General features: G+C 56.9%; 1 protein-coding gene across 2 annotated transcripts in view; it reads left to right on the plus strand.

Annotated features, from left to right (window-relative positions):
* The first annotated feature begins 939 nt into the window (after nucleotides 1-939).
* Epha2 (EPH receptor A2) overlaps nucleotides 940-23056 on the plus strand; it is a 28348-nt gene continuing 6231 nt past the window's right edge. Inside the window, exons 1-15 of one of the 2 annotated variants that reach the window (XM_013035355.1) lie at nucleotides 940-1156; nucleotides 6239-6306; nucleotides 8115-8784; nucleotides 16979-17134; nucleotides 17228-17560; nucleotides 18089-18204; nucleotides 18580-18733; nucleotides 19141-19240; nucleotides 20014-20069; nucleotides 20284-20409; nucleotides 20523-20711; nucleotides 20818-20879; nucleotides 20961-21170; nucleotides 21327-21476; nucleotides 22367-22560. In XM_013035355.1, the coding sequence (XP_012890809.1) occupies nucleotides 1072-1156; nucleotides 6239-6306; nucleotides 8115-8784; nucleotides 16979-17134; nucleotides 17228-17560; nucleotides 18089-18204; nucleotides 18580-18733; nucleotides 19141-19240; nucleotides 20014-20069; nucleotides 20284-20409; nucleotides 20523-20711; nucleotides 20818-20879; nucleotides 20961-21170; nucleotides 21327-21476; nucleotides 22367-22560 (2669 nt within the window). In that variant the 5' untranslated portion in view covers nucleotides 940-1071. Of the gene's footprint in view, nucleotides 1157-6238; nucleotides 6307-8114; nucleotides 8785-16978; nucleotides 17135-17227; nucleotides 17561-18088; nucleotides 18205-18579; nucleotides 18734-19137; nucleotides 19241-20013; nucleotides 20070-20283; nucleotides 20410-20522; nucleotides 20712-20817; nucleotides 20880-20960; nucleotides 21171-21326; nucleotides 21477-22366; nucleotides 22561-23056 lie in introns of both variants that reach the window. The other variant, XM_013035347.1, reaches the window with a different exon arrangement.

Consider the following 23056-nt stretch of genomic DNA (forward strand, 5'->3'; position numbering starts at 1 on the left):
TCACCGTGTGTAGTTAAAGTAGAGACTACCAGGATTCCAGTCCTGCCTCTAGTACCTGTGAGTTGTGCAACCTTTGGGCGTGTTCTGTGAACTTCTGGAGCCTCAGTTTCCTCTTTTTTTGTATGCTAGTACTGGGGCTTGAATCCAGGGCCTGGGTACTGTCCCTGAGCTGCTTTTGCTCAAGGCTAGTGCTCTATCACTTGAGCCCCAGCTGCGCTTCTGACTTTTTTTTTTGGTAGTTTTAGGGGAGCTAAGAGTCTCAGACTTTCTTGCCAGGACTGGCTTTGAACTGTGATCTTCAGATCTCAGCCTCCTGAGTAGCTAGGATTACAGGTTGTGAACCACCAGCGACTGGCTCAGGTCCTCTTCTAAGGTGAAGATGATAATTCCTGCTTCCCAAGTGAGATTAAATGAGATGATACATGTCTGACCCATCCAATAGGTGGCTGTTCTTAAGTCACAGAAAGCTTGTGGTTCCTAGACAGAGATGATCTGGACCTTCAATGGTTCTATACACCCTTCAGAGGTCCTAGGGATATGTAAGTGTGAGTATGAGTGTGTGTTGTGTGTGTGTGTGTACTTCAGGGCTACTTTCCTAGAACTGTGATCAAGAGGTAAGAAGTTCTGGGACCTTTACGCCATTAATATTGAGTTCAGCCTCCCAAGGGTGAGAGTCGGGATGGCTCAGTGCAGATGGGCTGCGGATCCGGGGCTCAGAGATTGCCCGGGGACTAGCGCGTGGGGGCGCTGGCGTTTCAAGGCCGGGTCTGGGGGACGTGCGCGGGGACCCAGGGCTCCCAGACGCTCTCCACAAACTCTTTGGACTGGCCCTCCCTCCCTCCCCTCCCACTCCACCCGGTGCCAGCCCGGCCCCTTTAAAAGACATTCCTGGGGGCGTGGCCCGGTGACGTCAGCGCGGGACATGAATGAACAGGAGCGGGTTCTCACCCAGCTTCCATTTAGGACTCGGGGCTGGAGGGGCGCAAGTTGCGCGCGCCGGGCGGGCGGCAGCGGGACACCCAGGCCGGCGTGCGGGCACCGGGGATCAGGGCACACAGCGGGAAGCGCGGCATGGAGCACCGGGCAGCCGGCGCCTACTTCGCCCTGCTGTGGGGCTGCGCGGTGGCCGTGGCCGTGGCGGCGCAGGGCAAGGAAGGTGAGTGTCCGCGCGCGCGCGCGGCGAGACCCCGGTGCCGAGGCCGGGAGGGTCTCGGGGACCGCGGCGGCGCATCCTGGTGCAGCCCAGGCGGGGCGCGCTGGGGACGGGACGGGAGGGCGCGCGCGAGCTGGGACCCCGCGTGGGCACCGACCCCGGGAGAGCGCCGGCGCGCGGGGGGCTCGGGCGCCGCGGGGACGGGGACTCGGGCGCGGGCCACGCGGCGGCGGCCGGGGTGCGGGCTTCGGGAACACGTCCCGGAGAGGGGGTCGCTGGGGGAAGGGGACGTCCGGGGGGGGGAACGAGGGGGACGCTTTCCGCGGGATCAGCTTCTGGGTAGGCTGATCTCGCCCGTGCCGCTTGCCCCGATTTCTTGGGAAAGGCATTTCGATGGAGGCCTCGCTTTGGGGGGAGCGGGCGGGGGTGCTTCTCGCTGGACGCGAAGGGCCGCCGAAGCTTCGGGTCTTGGGGGTGTCTCTCGGCCCCCACCCGCTTTGTCTCGGGTCCCCGGGGTGAGCCCGGGGAGAGGCCGGGCTCCGTGCTTGCCGCGCGCCCCTCTCGCTCCCAAGGTGGGGACCGATTAGGGGCCGCGGGCGAGGACAGGAAGTCTCAAAGTCAAGTGCTCTGAATAAGGGGTGACTCAGAACGAGGAAATGCGGCAGGTGGAGGTGCGGCCTCCCAAGGTGTGGAGCCGTCACCCCAGGGCCACCAGGAGCCCGAGAACCCGGGGGTGGCGGTGGAGGGGGCTGATTCACCCACCGCCGCCCCAAGAGCCCCTGGATCTGGGCGGCCGAGGCGCGGCGGGTGTGCGGATGGCGGGAGCATGGGGGGCGCCTCCTGCCTTTGGCCTAGAACCTTCCTGTGCACCCAACCGAGGCTGGCTGCAGCCCCCCGCCCCCCCCACCCCAAGGAAGGTAGCAACCACTGGCCCGGGCCGAGCGCGGCTCCCGCGGGCTCCACCAGGGGGAAGCGCAGAGGAAACCTGGGCGCGGAGAAGTTTCCTTGAGCCTCTCCTTCTTTTTCCGCCTCCAGACTGCGTTGAAAGTTTTTTGCCCTTCCATTGTTGGGTGGATAAAGAGGGGCCGGAACTCTGCGGGTGGAGGGCAGAGGGGCCCAGGCTCTGGGACCCACCTGAGAACTCGAAGGAGGGCACAGCCGGGAGTTTTGGGATTTCCTGCGAACCTCACTGCACCTCCCCTTTTGGTCCTCCTTAGTCCTCCTCCTACCCGGGGACGGTGGCTGGAGGGAAGGGGAGACAGCTGGAATCACAGGCCTCTCTCCTGAGCTGGGTGGGGATTAGGCGATTGCTTTGCTGCAGCCCCAGTCTCCAACCGCCGCCCCCCCCCAGCCCCAGCCAGAGCTGCCATGTCCAGTCCCTCTGTGGGCAACTCCCCCAAGCCTCAGTGACTAGCTCAGTCCCCCATGGGCTGGAGGAGGAAAGGGACATATATTGTCCTGGGGTGATGCAACACACTTTCTCTCAGCTCCCAGAGTCCCCAGGAGCCACTCCACAGGACTCCCACAGGGGTGGACGGTGTGGCTTCTGTGTGTGTGTGTGTGGTGGGGGGTTGTGGCACAGCTGCCAGCTGCTGGTCTCACTTCCTTGCAAAGTGAAAACTGAGATTTAGGCTGGGAGCGCTGGGTCCACCTGGAGAAGCGCTGGGGGTTGGACAGGAGGACACCATGTCCTCCACCCCCTCACCCCGCTGCTCTGACTACTCTTCCTTTCCTGCCCACACCCTTGGGTTTGGAAACCCAGGTGAAACCTGTTAGGGCCTCAGCAACTATGGAATCTTCTCTCTTTTACAAACAGAGACACCAAGGCCTGTTCTTTTCCAGGGCTCTGCACAGAGCTTCTGAGCTGACCATCTGGCTTCTGGGACTGCCATGGCCAAGAGTCCCTGGTCTTGGAATGGGGTTGCATGGTGGGTTTTGCTGGGAAGTGAGCTGGGCTGGGCCGGGCAGGGCCTGGCCACTGAGCTGCTAGGCCGCCCGGGAAGGGATTGAGAAACGCTGAGGAGTGAAGAGGGCTGTGGGCCTATTGCTTTCTGCAAAGGACCTGTCTGTCCTCCGGTCCTTTCCTTGTCTTCTTCTGGGAGCCCCACACTTCTCCATCTTCTTAGGAATGAGCTGCTCCTAGTCGGGTAAGGAAGCTTGTGGGTATCTGGGAGTTGGCAACGGGGGTGGGGTAGGTACTGGACTGTGAAAAAGTCTCTAAAGAAATGTGGACCACAAGAGGACATTTAGGGTGGGGCTTCAGGTAGTTTCTTTCTTGCGCATGGCAGGTAAGGGGACAGAAGGGTCACAGTGAGCCCATCTCTCAGAAAGCGTTACCCTGGCACGGGGCAGGGAGAGGAGGAGAAGGCAGAAAAATGCTGATAGGACCCTTGGTTGCCCCTTCCCAGGGAAGGTAGGCCTGGAGGAACTGGGGGAGAGAGCTGAGCTGCCTGTCTCAGGGCCTTGATGGGGCAGAGAGACCCGGCTGGGCTCCCTGGTTCCTGGTGGTTGGTTCTAGGGAATTTCCTGGGAGGGGGCTGTGGCTGAGAGTCCCCGGGAAGGCCCCTTCCTGAGTGAAGGCCTCTTTTCTTCTCAGATTGAGTCCTGTGATACTTCTAGAGGAGGACTCAGGCTGGAAGTGAAGGGAGGGGAGCCTTCTGCCCGGTTAACCCTTCACAGCCCCCTCTCTCAGGGGCACAGAGATCAGCTTCTTGCCTGGTGTGTGTGTACTGTAAGAAATACTCAACAGTGACCTCCTACCTTCCCAGCTGGAGCCAGGAACCCCCAGATTCCTTCCTGTGTAGTTGGAACATTCCATTAGTGGGGTCAGTGAGTTTTCCAAGCCTAGGCCTTGGACATGTCCAAACAAATCCCTGCCCCTAGCCACCTCCCCCCCCCCCCCCCCCCAGCCACCCTCCGCCATCCCACAGTCTGTGCCACTGTGGGCCAGGTGCCACATCGGATTTCCTCTTCCCCGGTTTGGGCTGCCAGACGCTTCCTAGAGAGATCTGGCCTGGGTCAGCAGTCAGTCACACCAGGCCTTGGGGCTTCACCAGAGGAGGTATTACTATTAATTACTAGTATTTTAGTATTATTTTGTGCTGGTCCTGGGGTCTGAACTCAGGGCCTGGGTGCTGTCCCTGAGCTTCTTTCCTCAAGGCTAGCGCTCCACCACTTGAGCCACAGCTCCAGGTCTGGATTTTGGGTGGTAAATGGAAGATAAGTCTCATGAGTTCGGTGCTGGTCGCTCACGCCTGTAATCCTAGCTACTTAGGAGGCTGAGATCTGAGAATCTTGGTTCAAAGCCAGCCTAGGCAGGAAAGCGTGAAACTCTCATCTCCAATAAACCACCAGAAAACCGGAAGTGGCACTGTGGCTCAAGTAGTAGAGGGTTTGCCTTGAGCTGAAGAGCTGAGGGACAGCGCCCAGGCCCAGAGTTCAAGCACCTAGACACCCTCCCCCCCACACACACACGCAAAAGACTCTCATAGACTTTCCTGACAGAGCTGGCTTTGAACCTCGATCCTCAGATTGTAGTCTCCTGAGTAGCTAGGATTACAGATGTGAGCCACCAGCACCCAGAAAGGATTTTTAGACTACCCTCAGAGCATGACACACCCACTTCCCATCTCTCCAAACTAAGCATTCCCCCCAGCCTCTCTGTTTCCCGTGTGGAACCCCAAAGAGTGCTGAATTGGAAAGGGAGGCCCAACAGAGTTTGGGGTCCTGGCTACACCTGTTGAGCTTGGCCAAGAAGCAGGGAGATGTTTGGGGGACGGGCCAGGTCTAGGAAAGCCCCTGGAAGTGGGTCCCTCTGCCTGGCTCCACACGCCTCCCTCGCTGGGGGGCAGGATGGTCCTGGCACCTGCTTCCTCGAGGCGTGGGAAGTCCCCTATGAGGGTTTCCATCTGTGGTTCCTCAGGCAATCCTGGCAGGGCCATTGGGTGCAACTTTCCCAGGTAAAAGGGAACCTCACCAGCTGTGTGTGCCTTCAGGCCCCTCCTAGAGGCCCCTGTGGATTCAGGCTTCACCCAACCCTGCTCTGTGGCTTTTATGGTGGGAAAGTCACTTCCAGGTGCCCCTCCCCATCAGCCATGTCACCTGTTAAAACGGCACTCTTTTTAATGTGTGCATATGGGGCGGGGGTGGGGAGTTGGGGGATGGGCGTGTCGCCCCTGTGGAGTCAAAGTGTTTGATGCCAGGGGATGTGTAAAATGGAGACACCAGTGTCTCTTTGGCCCACATGTGTGCGAAAGTGCTCCCTAGAGGCCTTTTGAGGAAGCAGAGGAGGCAGCCTGCCACATAATACCTCCACTCCCCCCCACCCCCCTGCCCAGCTGCTCTTCTCCCAGTGGGCTGAATCCTGTCCTGCTCTTCCCCGCTGGGGGCTGGCAGTGGGGGTGCGGCGATGGAGTCCTGGCCTTGGAGACAGGAGGCCCAGTACTGACCCAGCCTGCTGTGTGGCTCCCCCACCCCCTAGTACCGGAGCTTGAACTCAGGGCCCTCACTTGGCTCAAGACTGGCAGTCATTACTCAAGTCATGCCTCCACTTGTGGCTTTTTTTGGTGGTTACCTGGAGATAATTGGCTTTGAATGGTGATCCTCCGATCTCAGCCTCCTGAACAGCTAGGATTACAGGCATGAGCACCAGTGCCAGCTGCAGCATAGTTGTTTTTTTTTTTTGTTGTTGTTGTTTTTTTGTCAGTTGTGGGGCTTGAACTCTGGGTTTGGGCGCTGTCCCTCATCTCATCTCTTCAGCTCAAGGCGAGTCCTCTACCACTTGAACCACAGCGCCACTTCCAGTTTTCTATTGGTTTATTGGAGATAGGAGTCTCACGGTCTTTCCTGCCCGGGCTGGCTTTGAACCGCAATCCTCAGATCTCAGCCTCTGAAGTAGCTAGGATTACAGGCGAGAGCCACCGGTGCCTGGCTTGCAGCATAGATTTGACTGAATCTTCTCCTTTCTCAGGACAAGGCCTCTTGAGGCTGCTGGGGGCGAGGGGGGGGCTCTCATCTTCTCTGCTGTGACCTTCCTTCTGGAGACCAACCCTCTTGGCTCACTTGTCTCTCTCTGTCTCTCCACAGTTGTCCTATTGGATTTTGCTGCAGCGAAAGGAGAACTCGGCTGGCTCACGCACCCCTATGGCAAAGGGGTAAGGCAAGCCTTGGGGGCAGGGAAAGGCATGGGTATGGGGCAGCTGGTCCCCTGGAGAGACTGGGACCAATGAGGATAGAGGCTGCCTTAGATCGAAAAGGTCAGCTTTCTACCTCCAGGTCAGGGCTGGCAGGAGCTGCTCGATGGGGAATGGCCTAGAGGTGGCTGAGCTGGGGAGGCCCTAGCAGTGGGGGAGGGGGGCTCGGATGCCCTAAGGTGGCCTATGGAGCCCTCCTTGGGCTTCTTGGGCGGGGGGAAAAAGGTCAAAGGCCCCCTGTCTGAGAGGTCTCAGCCCAGGAAGTAAGGAGTGAAGGAGAGACAAGAAGCAATGAATCCCTTTTTGTCTGCCCCTCAACTGCTGCTACCCCTTCCGGCCTAGGGCTGTCCACGTGCCTCATCTCCAACTAGCACCACCCTCTCAGCTGCCCTGCCATGACTGGCACCCCTAGACGGGAAGCTGGCCCTGCCCCTGACATTGCATGTGACTGTTGTGTGGTCTTAGGGAAGATACTTCTGCTCTCTGGGCCTCCGTCCTCATACCCATACAGTGCTCACTTAGTCCTGGACCTCGAGTCCTTGAGATGTGTGACGGGGGCCTGTCACTGCTCCCCGCCTCCCATGAGGCCTGGAGTATGCTCTGAGCAGAGCTCTGAGCTGACCTCTAAGATCCCAGAATGACTAGCTGGGAGGCAGCTTATGTGACCCAGCCAGTCCGAGCACAGAGTGGGAACATGAGTTTCAGTCAATGTCACTCCTGGCAGGTATCCCTTCTAGTTTTGCTCATTGATTCAGTCGAGACTTTCTGAGCACCTACTCTGTGTCGGGGAGGTCCCAGGGGGTGGGAGAGGAGGGATGCAGATCCGAATCAGATGCAGGAAGTCAGCATATTTTATTGGAGCCTGGGTAGGCATTGTCTGTGCCAAGTGCTGTGCCAAAGGGAACATGGAAATGGGCAGGGCGGACCTTCCTGACGACTGAGCTATACTCTGTGTGTGTGTGGAGGGGTGTTTTACAATGACCGTTGATCTGTTCCAAAGCCCAGATGGTAGAGGCTCATTGGTTGCTTTGACTTCATGCCTTCTTCCCCGGCCACTCACACACATGGATGCACATGGCACACCATGACCAGAAAGATCAATAATATAAGAATGCAAGCGGGCACTGGCAGCTCGCGCCTGTCATCCTAGCTACTCAGGAGGCTGAGATCTGGGGATCACCCATCAAAGCCAGCCCAAGCAGGAAAGTCCATGAGACTCTCATCTCTAATGAGCCACCAGAAAACTGGAAGTAGAGCTGTGGCTCAAAGTGGTAGAGCACTATCCTTGAGCAAAAAGAATTCAAGGACAGTGCCCAGGCCCGGAGTTCAAGCCCCACGACTGACCAAAAAAAAAAAAAAAAGAATGCAATGCCGGCTACCTTCTGTGGTGGTCACCTCTTCTAGGCACTGTGCTTAGTATTTTGGAGACATCTGTCTTTGAGCTCCCACCTGTAGTCCGGTGACATAAATCTGCTTCCATTGTAAGATGGGGACCTTGAGGCTCAGAGAGCTCAAGTGACCTGGTGGAGGTCACAGAACCCCAGACACCAGGCCAGGCTCACATTTGAATAGTGATATGCAGAGAGGTCCAGAAACCCCCTGGCTTACCTGCTTCTAGTTGTCCCTCTCTGGTCCTCAGTTTCCTTCCTTGTAGAATGGAGGAAACTGTGACATATCTTCTTCCCGGTGCCCTGCTCTGCCACTTGGGCCTCAGTTTCCCCCAGGTACCTACCCACAGTAACCTCTCCCCCCTCCCCTGTCCCGCACAGTGGGACTTGATGCAGAATATCATGAACGATGTGCCCATCTACATGTACTCGGTGTGCAACGTGGTAGCCGGCGACCAGGACAACTGGCTGCGCACCAACTGGGTGTACCGTGAGGAGGCCGAGCGCATCTTCATCGAGCTCAAGTTCACAGTGCGCGATTGCAACAGCTTCCCGGGTGGTGCCAGCTCCTGCAAGGAGACCTTCAACCTCTACTACGCCGAGTCAGACGTGGACTACGGCACCAACTTTCAGAAGCGCCAGTTCACCAAGATCGACACCATTGCGCCCGACGAGATCACGGTCAGCAGCGACTTTGAGGCACGCCACGTGAAGCTGAACGTGGAGGAGCGCTCCGTGGGGCCTCTCAGCCGCAAGGGCTTCTACCTGGCCTTCCAGGACCTGGGTGCTTGCGTGGCACTGCTCTCTGTCCGTGTCTACTACAAGAAATGCCCCGAGCTGCTGAAGAGCCTGGCCCGCTTCCCTGAGACCATCGCAGGCTCTGATGCGCCCTCCCTGGCCACTGTGGCTGGTACTTGCGTGGACCATGCAGTGGTGCCCCCCGGGGGTGAAGAGCCTCGCATGCACTGCGCGGTGGATGGCGAGTGGCTGGTACCTATTGGGCAGTGCCTGTGCCAGGCGGGCTATGAGAAGGTGGAGGATGCCTGCCAGGGTGAGTGAGTGGTGGCTCTCGGGGTGCTCAGGTGGGGGGAGCTTATGAACCTGAGTTCAGCCTCAGTCCCCCCCCCCCAGCAGCAGAACTGATGTGTGTTGTGGATTTGATAGTTAAGTCTGTAGGAACTTTGTGGGCATTAGTTTCCTTAGAATGAATGAATGAGTGAATGAATGAATGGAGAAACAGTATAGTGGGAGATGATGAGGCCAGGACTCTAGAAGCCTGCCTGGGTTCAATTCCAGCCGCGCTGTATTTAACTGAGCTATGTAACTGTTAACTTAAGGCCACCTATCTCCTTTAACTGTGTGTGCCTAGGTTTCACCCATTGTAAAGTGGAGTTGTACTTAGTATCTGTCTGTAGGGTGGTTATGATATAATCAAATGACTTCACACTCGTAAAGTGTTTAGGTCAGTGCCTGACACATAAATACTTTTAAGTGGAGCTGTTATTTTTAATTCATCCCACAAACAGTTTCTCTGTATCTGCTCTGTGCCAACAACTGTGATCTGGTCCTGGGAACCAACTCATTCCCCTTGTTCACCCACTGGGTGACCCCAGGCAAGCCACAGAAATCTCTCTGGGCCTCAGACTCCTCTTGGTTGAACAGAGGATTAATTGAATTGGACCCAGAGTTTGAGGTTAGACTCACCCCCACTGCATCCAGGGGCCCCCGCAGACCCATACTCTCTACTGGGGGCTTGATTGGTGATAAATGGAGGCCCAGAAAGGGAGAGGAAGAGGCCTGGGTATTTGGAGCTCCCCGAGAGATAACGCAGGACACTGAGGGGGTTCAGGGCTCCTGGTACATCTGCAGTGGTGACTCCTAGAGTCTGTGAGGGCAGGATCTCTGAGGGATGCAGGGACCTGTCCCCTGTCTGCTGGGAGCTTCTAGGCTGAGATAAAAGTGGGTGTTGAGAAATTGGGGGCTGGGACCCCCCCGTCACTGCCCAGTGACACTGGGGAAGTCATTCTTCATCTTTGGCCTCCAGTTTCTTATGAGTTAAATGGAAAAAAATCCACCTTTACCTACAGATTCCAGTGCCATTTCCAGCAGTGACCCCTGTCCTGGGGTTTGAACTCAGAGCCTCGTGCTCCCTTGGTTTGTTTGCTTGGGTGGCACTCCACCACCTAAACAACTCCTCCAGGCTGGCTTTTATTTTTGTAATTGCAGAGACTTTTCTGCCTGGCTTGGCTTTGAACTATGATCCTCCAGATCTTAGCCTCCTGAGTAGCTAAGATGACAGGTGTGAGTCACCAGTCCAGTTACCAAAGTCCTTTCTGTTGGTCCGCACTTCGTTCCTTCCCAAGGCAGATCCTCAGAACTTCTCTTAATGCAGCCTTTGAGTGCGTCCCCCGACCCCCAACCCAGAAGGCTTCTAAGCCTCTCTGGCCATGAGATGGATGCTGGTGTGGTCTCTGCTCTGGCCTGCCCATCATTACCCATGCCCCCCTGTTCCCCTCTGCTGAGTGAGCCCCTTCCCAGGCAGCCCACGTGTAGGTGACCTCAGACAATGGCTTCGGGGCGGGGGTGGGGGGCAGCAGTCTGTCCGGCAGCCTCTCCAGAATGACATCCTCCCACAAGAATGCGAGGGTGGGGGGAGGGCCACTGGAAGCCTTCTCCCTGTGGAGAGATAAGTGGTGTGTGTGTGTGTGTGTGTGTGTGTGTGTGTGTGTGTGTGTGTGTGTGTGTGTGTGTGTGTGTAGGGGGGGTGTCTCTAGGCAGCGGGGCAGCCCCCTTCTATCAGCCCTTTCTGTCTGGGGGTTCTGGCAGGCACAGATTCCCAAGCTAGCGGGGCCCTCTCGGTGGCTAGCTGCCTGTTGCTCTGAATTTTCCTCCTTGGGTCTCTGCTGTTGTCTGAGAATCCCCAGGCTTGCTCCACGCTGCTCAGGAACTCTTGGCCATGACAGAGGTGGGGATAGCCCCAGTGACTTGCTTTCTCTCCTAGTGCTTTATCTGGATGTCCTGGCTGGGTGCGCAGGTTCTTCCTAGGAGGGCACAGACTCTTGTTAGGCGGCACAGTGAACAGATGAGGAAAGCGAGGCTTAGAAAGGTTGAAACAGGCTCTGCTGGAGTTGCACAGCCAGGGGGTGACTGTATCAGGGTTTGCACCTTGGCTGCACCAGGCTGTGGCAGGTCAGGAAACTGAGCGGGAAGTGACCAGTTCCTTTGGAATCCCTGACTCAGCTCCTGGCCCCATGACCGGGGCAGCCCCAAGGGGGTGGGTCCTAGCAGAGGGCAGGGGCATCCATCAGAAGCAGGGGTGATCAGAGGGCCCTTGCTGGCCACGGAGGAAGGCGTGGCTCCCCCTTTCTCTAGTGTACAGCTCTAGATTCTTCATTGCTAATGCTCGGCAGAGCCCAGAGAGGAGGGGACATGGCATCCTGAGGGCCCCCAGCACCTGGTCAAGATCATCCCCAGGGGCCACAGTCAGGAAGCCCAGAGGATCTCAGGAAAGAGTTAAATGGGCTGCAGAAGGGAGGCACCGGAGGCACCTCCCAGGTGCCGCCAGGTGGGCACGCTGCCCAGCTGCACTCCCAGAGCTATGTCAGGAATGAGCCAGCTTCCAGTATTCCCGGCCCGGCTCAGTGGACAGTGGAGTCACTCAGGCTGACCGCCACCCCTCCCCTGGGGCTGCTTTGTCTCTGCTTCCTGTGGCTGGCAGCTGAGCTGGCAGGGCCCCCGCTGGCGCCTCAGCCCAGGGAGAGCGCTTGGCCAGGTGAGCAGGTGGCTGGTGGCTTTGGCTGGGAGGCTCAGTCAGTCAAGCACCTGGGCCTTTGGGGGAGACGTCCCCTCTGGACTCCCCTTCAGTTTGTTAGGGGTACTCCATTCCAGGTACCCTGCTCAACATTTCACATGCAAGATCTCTTTCCTTCTTCAGAACCACCCAACGAAGGGGGGGGTGTGCTACCTCATCTTACAGATAAGGAAACTGAGACTAAGAGGAAAACCAGCTGAAAAATCAAGGCGATACCCTGTCGCTAATGTGTATGCTGCTTCTGGGGCTTGAACACCAGATCTCACACTTTTACTTGGCTCTTTCTGTTCAAGGCTGACACTCTTATCGCTTGAACCAAAGCTCCACTCCCAGCTTGTTACTGGTTAATTGGAGATCGGAGTGCCATGGATTTGTCTGTCCAAGCTGGCTTTGAACTGCATTCCTCCGATCTCAGCTTCTTGAGTGGCTAGGATTACAAGTGGGAGTCTCCAGCACCCAGCCAGTCACTCCTGCTTTGTGTCCTCTCACCTGGAGGCTGTGTGGCTATGGAAAGTCCCCTCTGAGTCTCATTCTTCTCCACTGGAAAGCGACAGTGCCCAGCTCCTGTCCCTTCTGAGCATAGCTCTGAGTGGCCCAGGCCTAGCCCAGAGTCCATAGCTGCCAGGTGGCTTTGGCCAAAATAGTCCTTAGGCAGGTGGCCTAAGGACAGGGCTCTGCCAAGCCCTCCCTGGGTGGGGGGAATAATATTGTAATACTGTGCATAGTTGGCTGTGATGTTCAGGCTGGCCCCCTCCCTTGAGAGGCCTTCTTTCTGTGGCCCTCACAGGCAAGGTGTCTTCCCTCCCCCCAGCTCAGGTGGTGGATGTGACCCGCTTGGCTCACCTGCCCCACCCTCAGCTCCCTCCACTGCCACCGGAAGGTTCCGTTCCCAGAACGGAAGGAAGGAGGCAGGGAGAGCAAACAGGAGATAAAGGCTGGTGGTGGGAGAAAGGGTGTGTGTGTGGGGGGGTGGAGCAGGGCCGGAGGGGGACGGGAAGTGCTCCCTGACTTGGTGGAAGAATGTGTGTGTGTGTGTGTGTGTGTGTGTGTGTGTGTGTGTGTGTGTGAGAGAGAGAGAGAGAGAGAGAGAGAGAGTGTAGTTCCCCTTTCTGGGGGGACCCCAAGCCTGCTGAGGGACAAGAAATCACTGGGCTTAAAGTTATCAGCTGGCCTCATTTGTTTCCTTGATAACTTGCCCGGTTTGCTGCCTGTCAGGGCTTGGAGACAAAGTCCAGGCATCTTGGGCTGAGATGGGGCCTGTGGCCACCTGCTGGGCCTGGCCTGCAGAATTGCCACTGTGACCTCTTGACCCCACAGCCCAGGAGGTGACTGGGACATCAGGGAGGGGGCCCCACGGGTGCTGGACTTGCATCAAGCAGAGGGCGTCTGTCCCTGAGTCACACCCCACGCTGCCACCTGAGGGGCGGGCATCGGGAACTGGAAAAACCGGGGTACAGCCCTAGGTGCAGCCACCATGCCCCAGTTCTGCTGAAGTGGCCCAGGCCTGCCAGGCAACTTGAGTCCAGAGACCTGGGGCCCAGGTGTGCCAAAGCCAGGCTTGTGCCACCCAGGTGGGTGTGCAAGTGGATGGTCTCCAGGGGCTCCCAGTCATTCATTCACTCCTTCCTGCCTGCCTGCCTTCCTTCCTGCCTTCCTGCCTGCCTGCCTGCCTGCCTTCATCTCTCCACACGTTGGTTCAGGCAACATTAACTGAGCAACTGCTTCCTACCAGACTCTGTGCTGGACCATGGAACACAGATAAATCACACCCATTGCTGCTCCCCAGGGCTTCTCACATGTAGCTCCTCAAATGGAGCGTGAATGCCATGCCAGGCTGCGCTCCTCTGGAGCCGAAAAGGTGTTTATCTGTCTCACCATCGAGTCCCAGCTCCCAACATTGTGCCAGACATGTAGGCTGCGCTCACTTCTGTTTGGTAAACATGAACTTGAGTAAGTGATGCCTAGTAGGGCACAAGGGGGACAGGAATTGGGAAGCTTGGAAGAACTACATAGAGGAACTTAATAAGCTGGGTATTGAAGTATGCATAGGAGTTTGCTGGTTGGTGAAGGGACAGTGGGTTTTCTGTGTATATGGATGAGTTTGTGGTTTAACCCCTGTCTCCACTTGCTTGCCCAGCATGCCAGGAAATCTGACCAGATTGGGGGGTTGCTGGAGTCCCCCTTAAGGGTTCTGGGGCCCCCTTGAGCACTTTAAGCTCTGGCAGTACCTGGGGGAGCCCCCCACCTCCCTGGAGTTGGAGGAGAGGCAGCACATTCTTGGCAGGCTAGCGCATGCCTGGTTGATGCTGACTCTCAAAGCATTATCTGGTGCATCCGCTGCGGAAATCTCCAAATTCCCTCTTTCCTGCCGGCAGTGCTCGGGCCACCCCCAGGCTCTGGGAGCCCAAGAATGGAACCCATCTCTTTCCCTACTTCCTGCTGGCATACGGCTGAGGGGCATGGGAGCTGTTCCACCTGGGGATGGGGGCGCCATGGGGGTTGGCAGGTGTCTAAGGCCTTGCCTGGAAATGAGCCTGGGTGGGGAGGGGACCCCTGTGGTTCTGGGGGTCAAACCTATTACCCCTAAGCTCCCTCAACAACTCAGCCAGCATTTGTCCAGGGTACAGGCATCTCTGTGGACAAGCTGAGGGGGGAAGGGGGACCCCAGGATAAACATGGCCCAGCTTCCTTGGAATGTCATTTTCACTTGAAAATCTCGAGGAGAGAGCTATTTTTGTATTATAGCAGATAGGCAAACACGCACGCGGATTTCTTAAATCCTCCAGGAGACTTGAAAGACATTTGAGGCTTCAGGAGACCACTTTAGCTAATCCCACAGGCCCCTGGGCTGGAGTCTACACGTTTCCCAGTCTGATGCACACATGCCCGCTTGGAAGAGATCTGATGTGGGACACCTCCCCCTCCCACAGCTCTGCAATGAGTCTTAAGATTGTTCTGGTTGTTGAAGCAGGTCAGGACTCATTTCTCCACAGTCCTCTTGCAGAACCTCCACATCTCTTTGCTCCAGATTGATGTGGGAAAGGGGAGACCATGTCAGGCATCCTGTTTGTGTCTCATCATGGAGCAGTTGTTTGGCTCCTCTGGGCCTCCATCTTACTGGCAGTATAGGGTGAATGCGTGCAGTTCCTACGTGGAACTGGTGCATGATGGGAAATGGATGGATGCAGAGTACTTAGTAGGCCTACCTTGCATTCAGCAAGTGCTTTCCTTGGTGTTCATTGTCCTTGGGACTCCAGGATCCCCTCCAGATCAGGCGCTCACCCTGGGCCTCTGCTGTCCTGCTCAGTGGTCCTCCTGTCCACTTGTGTCTGAGGTCTCAGGGCCTGTGCTGAGGCAGGATGGGTGGTGCGCACACACGCGCACGCGCACACACACACACACACACACACACACGCATGCGCACACCCCCTTGAGAGGCTACACCTTACAGAGTGGCTGTCTTTGAAGCTAGTTTCCCTCATGACCTTCCTCTCCTTCCTCTGTTCACTTAAAGGAGCTCCCTGGCCTGCACTCCAGCCTCAGGGTGAACAGGCCTGGCTCTGTCAGGATCCTCGGGTACTTGGGCTTCCCTGGAAGACTGTCAGGAGACAGACGCCTCACATCTCAGGCCCCCTTTATCCAAGAGTTTTTCCTGACAGTGTAGATCTAATTGTGTCACTGTCCCTAACATTAGACCTACATTGGTTCCCATGGGCTGCAGGACAGAATCCAGACTTCTGGGCATTCAAGACCCTTGTCCAGTGCCACACTTCCTCTTGCACCCTACTGCCATGCGCACAGATGGCTCCCACTTGCTGTAGGCCATGACTTTCCTTACCCCTCTCTCTTTCAGTATCTGTGCCCTGTTGAACTCCTACACCGCTTCTAAGCCCCAGTGGTGACTCCTCAAATTCCTGTCTTAAGTTCATTTCCCTTCTCCCACCCTTTTCGCCCAGCTCTTTTAATAGGGATTGCTCCTTGTGTTCGGGGGCTTTGGTTTCATCTCAGGACCTGTGTTGGGCGTGGGACCAGGCAGAGTAGAGGCTCAGAGAGCAAACACTGGTAAATGTGGCACTGAGGTTGGCGGTAGCTAAGGACTGTCTTCAGAGTAAGCTAAAGAAAGCTGAATACTGCACCTGCAATGCTTGTTATAGGAGACTGACACCTGGAGGATGACAGTTCAAAGGCAGCCTAGGCAGAAAAATCCGCAAGGCTCCATCTCCAAAATAACCAGGAAAAAGGGCTGGAGGCATGGCTCAAGTGGTAGAGCACCAGCCAAACAAGCAAGCCAAGCAAGAGCTTTCAGCCCTGAGTTGCAACCCTGGGAACACCAAATCAAATAGACCAGAGGGAGTAGTTGTAGACTTTAGAAGGGAGGATTCTGGCACTGGCATGTCCCTACTCTGGCCGTTTCCACAGCTACCTAGCTCTGGATACAGCGGGCCCATGTCTGAGCAGTTTCCTGTCTGTGGAGCCAGGAAGGGGCTGGGGGCAGGGGGCAGGATAGGAAAAAATCCTCAGAGTCAGGTGCCTGCGCTCCTGGCCAGCTGGGCTCGGCTAGACCCCGGGAAGGAGAGCCACTTCCTGCTGTCCTGTGGGTGGTGGAAGCAGGTCTAGAGAAAATGCCGGGGGGGGGGGTGGCCTTTCCTGCTTCCTGGTGGACCAGCCCCAGAACAGGAAGCCAGTCAGGTCTGGGGCTAAAGGAACCCCTGCTGGGGGCAGGAGGAACATCCCACACTGGGAAGGCTGGCTGATCAGTTAGTTGGTGCAGTAGCCCCGCAGATTCGGTCACTACCCTGGTGTGCACAGATCTAAGGTGATAAGCCAAGCAAATAAGCTGCGCAGTCACTCAGACGCTGAGCTGGCCCGGGCGATAAGATTCTTAGGAAGCTGAAAGGAGAGGGGTGGACCTTGAATGGCACACTCAGGGGTGTAGGCTCCCTGTGTGAGGCTGTGGGGAGTGAGGCTCAGGTTTGGAGTGGACACGGTGGGGGGCGGGGAGGGGTCTCTTCCCGTGCCCAGTGTGTGCTGGCCACTGGCTATGTGTGTTTTTCCTTGGCTAGGTGAGAAACCAGGTATGTAGAGCTAGAGTCAGTCACCTTGGGGTGTCACAGAAAGGGGGGGCAGAGATTGCCCCTGAGGAGGGGACAGATTTTTTTTTTCTTTTAATGCCAAATCTGGAGCTTGAACTCTGGGCATTAGCATTTTCACTCAAGGTTGGCGCTCTACCACTTGAGCTATACCTGCCCTTCCAGCCTTTCGGTGTGGTTGATTGTAGATGAGAATCTCACAGACTTTTCTGCCTGTCCTGGCTGGCCTCAAAGTGTGATCCTCAGATCTCAGCCTCCTGAGGAGCTAGGAGTGAGCCACTGACACCCAGCTGAGAGAGAACAAGTTGAATTGACCTTGTGCCCCTTGTCCTTGTGTCTGGCAGCCTGTTCTCCAGGATTCTTCAAGTCTGAGGCGTCTGAGAGCTCATGCCAGGCATGCCCCGAGCACACACTGCCATCCCTAGAGGGTGCTACCTTCTGCGACTGTGAAGAAGGCTACTTCCGGGCACTGGAGGACCCGCTGTCCATGCCCTGCACACGTGAGTCTCGCTGAGGGCCAGGCTGGGGGGTGGGGGGGCAGGCCAGCGAGGCTGTGACCAGCGAGTCCACGCTTGTCCTCTGCCCTCTTCTAGGCCCACCCTCCGCGCCGCACTACCTCACAGCCGTGGGCATGGGTGCCAAGGTGGAGCTGCGCTGGACACCTCCCCAGGACAGCGGGGGCCGTGAGGACATCGTGTACCGGGTCACCTGCGAGCAGTGCTGGCCGGAGTCTGGGGATTGTGGGCCCTGCGAGGCCAGTGTGCGCTACTCGGAGCCTCCCCATGCCCTGACCCGCACCAGCGTGACAGTCAGTGACCTGGAGCCGCACATGAACTATACCTTTGCCGTCGAGGCCCGAAATGGGGTCTCGGGCCTGGTGACCAGCCGTAGCTTCCGCACTGCCAGCGTCAGCATCAACCAGACAGGTGAGGCCCAGGATGGTTGGCAGAGCCACTCAGGAGGCAGCGATCGGGAGCATTGTAGTTTGAGGCCAGCCAACCCAGGCAAAAAGTAAGCCAGGTGTGATGGGTGGTACATGGGAGATAGAGATAAATTGAGGTGCAAAAACATGAGACCCTACCCCAAAACACACAGACACATAGACAGCTCTGGAGCCACTTCTGAGTGCTACCACTATGGGCAAGTTCCGGGTTCCTCTCTGGGTGGCCGTGGATTATTATACCAGGGCTGTTGAGGGCTAGGTCGAGCATTGAAGTTAAGGCTCATAGAGCAGGGCCTGTCTGGAAGGGCGCAGTGGGTGTCAGCTGTTGCTTTGGTCTTATTATCCGTGCTAGTGAATGTTTACAGCTGGTCCCTGTGCTGGGGACTGGGGCTCGGGCTCAGGAGCCAGATGTTCAGGACCCAGGGCCTGATCTGAAAAGCCTTTTCATTCTCCTCCCCTGTGTCCCCTACCCGGCTCCTTACACTCCTCCTCTCCCCTCTATCCTACCCAGAGCCCCCCAAAGTAAGGCTGGAGGGCCGCAGTACCACCTCGCTGAGTGTCACCTGGACAATCCCTGCACCCCAGCAGAGTCGGGTGTGGAAGTACGAGGTGACCTACCGCAAGAAGGTAACTCATGGGGTGTCAGTGCTGGCCCTGGTGGGTCACGGGGGTGTTGGTCACCTGGGGAAATGAGTGTGGGGTCTGCCAGGGCAGTGCCTTGGGGATCTGTACAAGAAGAGTTGTGCATCCTGAGATGCAGGGGTAGGGCGGGGTCATTGGGACCAGAAGCCCCTGGGCTGAGTCTTGATTTGGACATTTGCTGCGATCTGATCTCGAGTGAGTCATTTGACCTCTCAGGGCCTCAGTTTCTTCTTTTGTAAGAAGGGCATCCAGTTAGCTAATGCTGGGGAGCCACTTGCAGGCTGGGCTTTTTTGGGGTGGGGAGGCTTAGCTGAGGCCCCTGCCCTGCCTTCACGGCTCCTCTGCCCGTGCCACCCACAGGGAGACGCCAACAGCTACAATGTGCGGCGCACCGAGGGCTTCTCCGTGACTCTGGAGGACCTGGCGCCCGACACCGTCTACCTGGTCCAGGTGCAGGCTCTGACACAGGAGGGCCAGGGGGCCGGCAGCAAGGTGCATGAGTTCCAGACGCTGTGTGAGTTGGGGGATTGGAACCGGGGCCAGAGCCTGGCCCTGAAACGAAGCCCTGGGACACCCAGGGAAGGAGTTCACAAATTTATTAATTAGATATCTCCCTTTCCTTGGTCAGCCAGGAAGTGGAGGGAGGGTCAAGGTTGTAAGAGGAAGGGAGGCTGTGGGCTCTGGCAGCATTGGCTGACCTGAGTTCAAATCATGTATCATAGAGCCAGGGTCCCTCATAGCTGGGGTACCTGTGTGAGACCTTCAGGAATATGGGAATAAATCTCCTCAGACTCACTAAAAGCACTCCAGCATCCTGTAGATGCCCAGGTCCCTTAAGAGGGTTCTAGGTTAAGCAGGGGATGTTGCTGTGATTTGGGGGTGGGGTAGGGCTCCCTATCATCAGCTGCTCTTTTCCAGCAGCCATGGAAGGATCTGGCAACATGGCGCTGATCGGTGGTTTGGCTGTTGGCATCGTCTTGCTTCTGGTACTGGCAGGAGTCGGCTTTTTCATCCATCGCAGGTTAGTCAGAGCCACACCTGGGCTCCCCCAGGGCTTCAGTAGGACCCCGAAGGGCAGGGCCTTTTCCTGATCTGAAAAAGGGACCACATCGGTCCAATTGGATCCAATCAGATCCCTGCCTCCAGGGCGATGTGTGATGTCCCGATTGCAGTTAGGCAGAGCTGCGATGTATGGGGGTTCCCGAGGCAGTGGCCATCGTTTCTGTGTTTGTTATTAACTGTGTGTCCACACTTGCTCTGGACACCACATGGGAAGCTCTAATGACGAAAGCCCTCATTATGGCTACTTAAGGGGCTATTATGGGGCGTAGATCTCCAAGCGTGAGTCCTGGCTTGCTCACTTCCGCTGCCTTCCCCACACCCTCTGCTGATAGACAGAGGCTAAGCAGAGAGTACTGGGCCACAGTCCTCTCAGAACCAGGCTCAGGGCTGAGAAGGTGGCTCAGTGGTAGAGCGCTTGCCTTGCATGCTCGAGGCCCTGGGTTCCATTCCTCAGCACCACATAAGCAAAAAGAAAAAAGCTGGAAGTGGTGCCGTGGCTCAAGTGGTAGAGCACTAGCCTTGAGCTGAAGAGCTGAGGGACAGCGCCCAGGCCCAGAGTTCAGGCCCCACGACCGGACCCCAAAAAAAAAGAACCAGGCTCAGTCGGCTCCCCTGGCCAGAGCGTACAAAGAGTGGGGATTGGAATGTGTGTGTGCACACGCGTGTGCATGCATGTGCATGGGCCTGGTCTGTGCTGACCTTCCCGTGTTTGTTCCCACGTGGTCCTTTCAGGAGGAGGAAGCTGCGAACTCGTCAGTCCTCAGAGGACGTCTACTTCTCCAAGTCAGGTGAGAAGCAATCCCTTTTGCTGTTCCCACGGACCTCCCTCAGCTCAGTAGTGGAAATGAGGGCGGCCAGGGCATCCCAGGGCTCTGGATGGGGCACCATGGGGCAGCTCCGTGGAGCTAAGCCAGAAGGACCTTGCTCCACAGCCTGGCCTGTGTCTCCTGGGGTCCCTTTCCCAAGCTGTTTGTTGACCCCACCCCTCCTTCCTCCTCCCAGAGCAACTGAAGCCCCTGAAGACCTATGTGGATCCCCATACCTATGAAGACCCCAACCAGGCTGTGCTCAAGTTCACCACCGAGATCCACCCGTCCTGTGTCACCCAGCAGAAGGTGATCGGAGCAGGTGAGGCTGGCGTACCTGTGGCGCAGCAGAAGGCTGCTGATAGGTGGTCCAGGTGGGGGCCCGCTAGAAGCCTGGGCTCACTAGGGCAGTCCTTCCACCTTGCCTGCCCGCAGGAGAGTTTGGGGAGGTGTACAAGGGGACACTGAAGGCATCCTCAGGGAAGAAGGAGGTGCCGGTGGCCATCAAGACACTGAAAGCAGGCTACACAGAGAAGCAACGGATAGACTTCCTGAGCGAAGCCAGCATCATGGGCCAGTTTAGCCACCATAACATCATCCGCCTGGAGGGCGTGATCTCCAAATGTGAGTCCTGAAAGACGCTTGGGTGATCCCATGATTGACAGATGGGTAAGGGAAGGGTGGTCGACCATCGCTCCGCCCACCTCTCACCTCTGCCCCTGCCCTACAGACAAGCCCATGATGATCATCACAGAATACATGGAGAACGGGGCCCTGGACAAGTTCCTCCGGGTAAGGATGCAGGCAGTGGTGGAGAGGATGGCAACCTGGGCTGCCTGGGGCCGGCTAGAGCTGAGGGTCTGTGCCCTGCAGGAGAAGGATGGCTACTTCAGTGTGCTGCAGCTGGTGGGCATGCTGCGGGGCATCGCGTCCGGCATGAAGTACCTGGCCAATATGAACTATGTCCACCGTGACCTGGCCGCACGCAACATCCTGGTCAACAGCAACCTGGTATGCAAGGTGTCAGACTTCGGCCTGTCTCGAGTGCTGGAGGATGACCCTGAGGCCACCTACACCACCAGTGTGAGTTGGGGGAGGGTTGCTCCTGCTGGGCATGAAGATTGGGGACCTGGGGGAGGCGGGAAGGAACCTCAGAGGGGCCAAGGCCCAGCCGCCACTGTGGTGGAGGGGGGGGCTGGCCAGAGGGGACAGTGGTAACTGAACCTGGGTCCCCTACAGGGCGGCAAGATCCCGATCCGCTGGACAGCCCCAGAGGCCATTTCCTACCGCAAGTTCACCTCAGCTAGTGATGTGTGGAGTTTCGGCATTGTCATGTGGGAGGTGATGACCTATGGTGAACGGCCCTACTGGGAGCTGTCGAACCACGAGGTACGTCCCCTCAATCAGAGGGACCTAAACTTAAGCCCCCATCCTCATGACCAGGCCTGGGGTCCCAGCAGAAGAACTTGGGGGCTGACCTTCATCAGGCAGAGGTTACTCTTGGATTCCTTTAGTAAGGGATGTGCATGCATGCCTGAGTGCATTTGTGTGCACCTGTGTGTGTGTATGTGTAGATGAGTGCATGTGTGTGTATGTGTGTGTGTGTGTATGCACCTTGTGCCTCACCCATCCTGGAGCACCAGGAGGCTGCCCAGAGGATGTCTTGTCCCTGCTAAGACCCAGGATATGATAAAGCAGAGGGGTGAAGAGAAGGCAGGGAAGAGAGCCCCAGCAAAGAGGCATCCAGAGACCAGAAGGAGGCTGGGTTGAGGGGCATGGTAGGACTGCCCAGGGGGCTCTGGGGAGCAGAGGAACCAGGGAGACAGCCCCTCAGCATTGGGCCCATGGGCAACTCTGAAGTCCTGTGTCAGAACTTTTTCTTCTCTCTTTTTCTGCTGATCCTGGAGCTTGAGCTCAGGGCCTGAGTGTTGTCCCTGAGCTTTTTTTGCTCAAGGCTAGTGCTAGGCTCTACCACTTGAGCCACTGCTCTGCTTCCAGCTTTTCTGGTGCTTAATTGGAGATAAGAGTTCCATGGACTTTCTGCACAGGCTGGCTTCAAACTGCGACCCTCAGATCTCAGCCTCTCAAGAAGCTAGTATTTTAGGTCTGAGCCACTGGTACCCTGTCCGTGTCAGACTTTTAAGAAAAGAGGCCTGTTCTGTTTCTGGGGCTCCCCACGCCTTCCCATCTCTGCACCGAGCTTCCCCTGGGGTCTGTGCACCAGTTCTCCGTGGCTTCTGCCAAAGTTTCCCTGACATTTGTGTCCCTCCCCTCCCCAGGTGATGAAGGCCATCAATGATGGCTTCCGGCTCCCCACGCCCATGGACTGTCCCTCTGCCATCTACCAGCTCATGATGCAGTGCTGGCAGCAGGAGCGTGCCCGCCGCCCCAAGTTCGCCGACATCGTCAGCATCCTTGACAAGCTCATCCGGGCGCCCGACTCCCTCAAGACTCTGGCTGACTTTGACCCCCGGTGAGTCCCATGCCCTGTGCCTGTGGTGACCCCCTATTTCCTGCTGTGGACTCCAAAGCCACCTGAGCAAGGTGAATAGATGAGAAAGTTGGGTGGCCAGAGCCTTGAAACACAGGCTTTGCTTGGACCCAGAGAGATGCCTTGTAGACTCAATGTTCCTTGGGCACTTCTATCTCATTTGCATATCAACTGGCTCATTTGCATACCCGCCAGGACAGGCTCTTTTCTCTTTATTTGTTATGGTGCTGGGGTTGAAACCGGGCCTCCCTCTTGCTAGGAAGACATTCATTCTATCACTTGAGCCACCTATCCAGCCCCTTTTTGGTTTAGTTATGTATTTTTTTCAGATAGTGTCTCGTGGTTTTGTTTTGCCTGGGGCTGGCCTGAGACCTCAATTCTTTCGTCTGGAATTGTAGGCAAGAACCATCATGCCTTGCTTATTTGTGGAGATAGGGGTCTTGCGAGCTTTTGTTACCCAGTCTATTCTTAGGGGAAA

Source organism: Dipodomys ordii, unplaced genomic scaffold (genome assembly GCF_000151885.1).
Source record: "Dipodomys ordii isolate 6190 unplaced genomic scaffold, Dord_2.0 Scaffold6, whole genome shotgun sequence".
Taxonomy (NCBI): Eukaryota; Metazoa; Chordata; class Mammalia; order Rodentia; family Heteromyidae; genus Dipodomys; species Dipodomys ordii.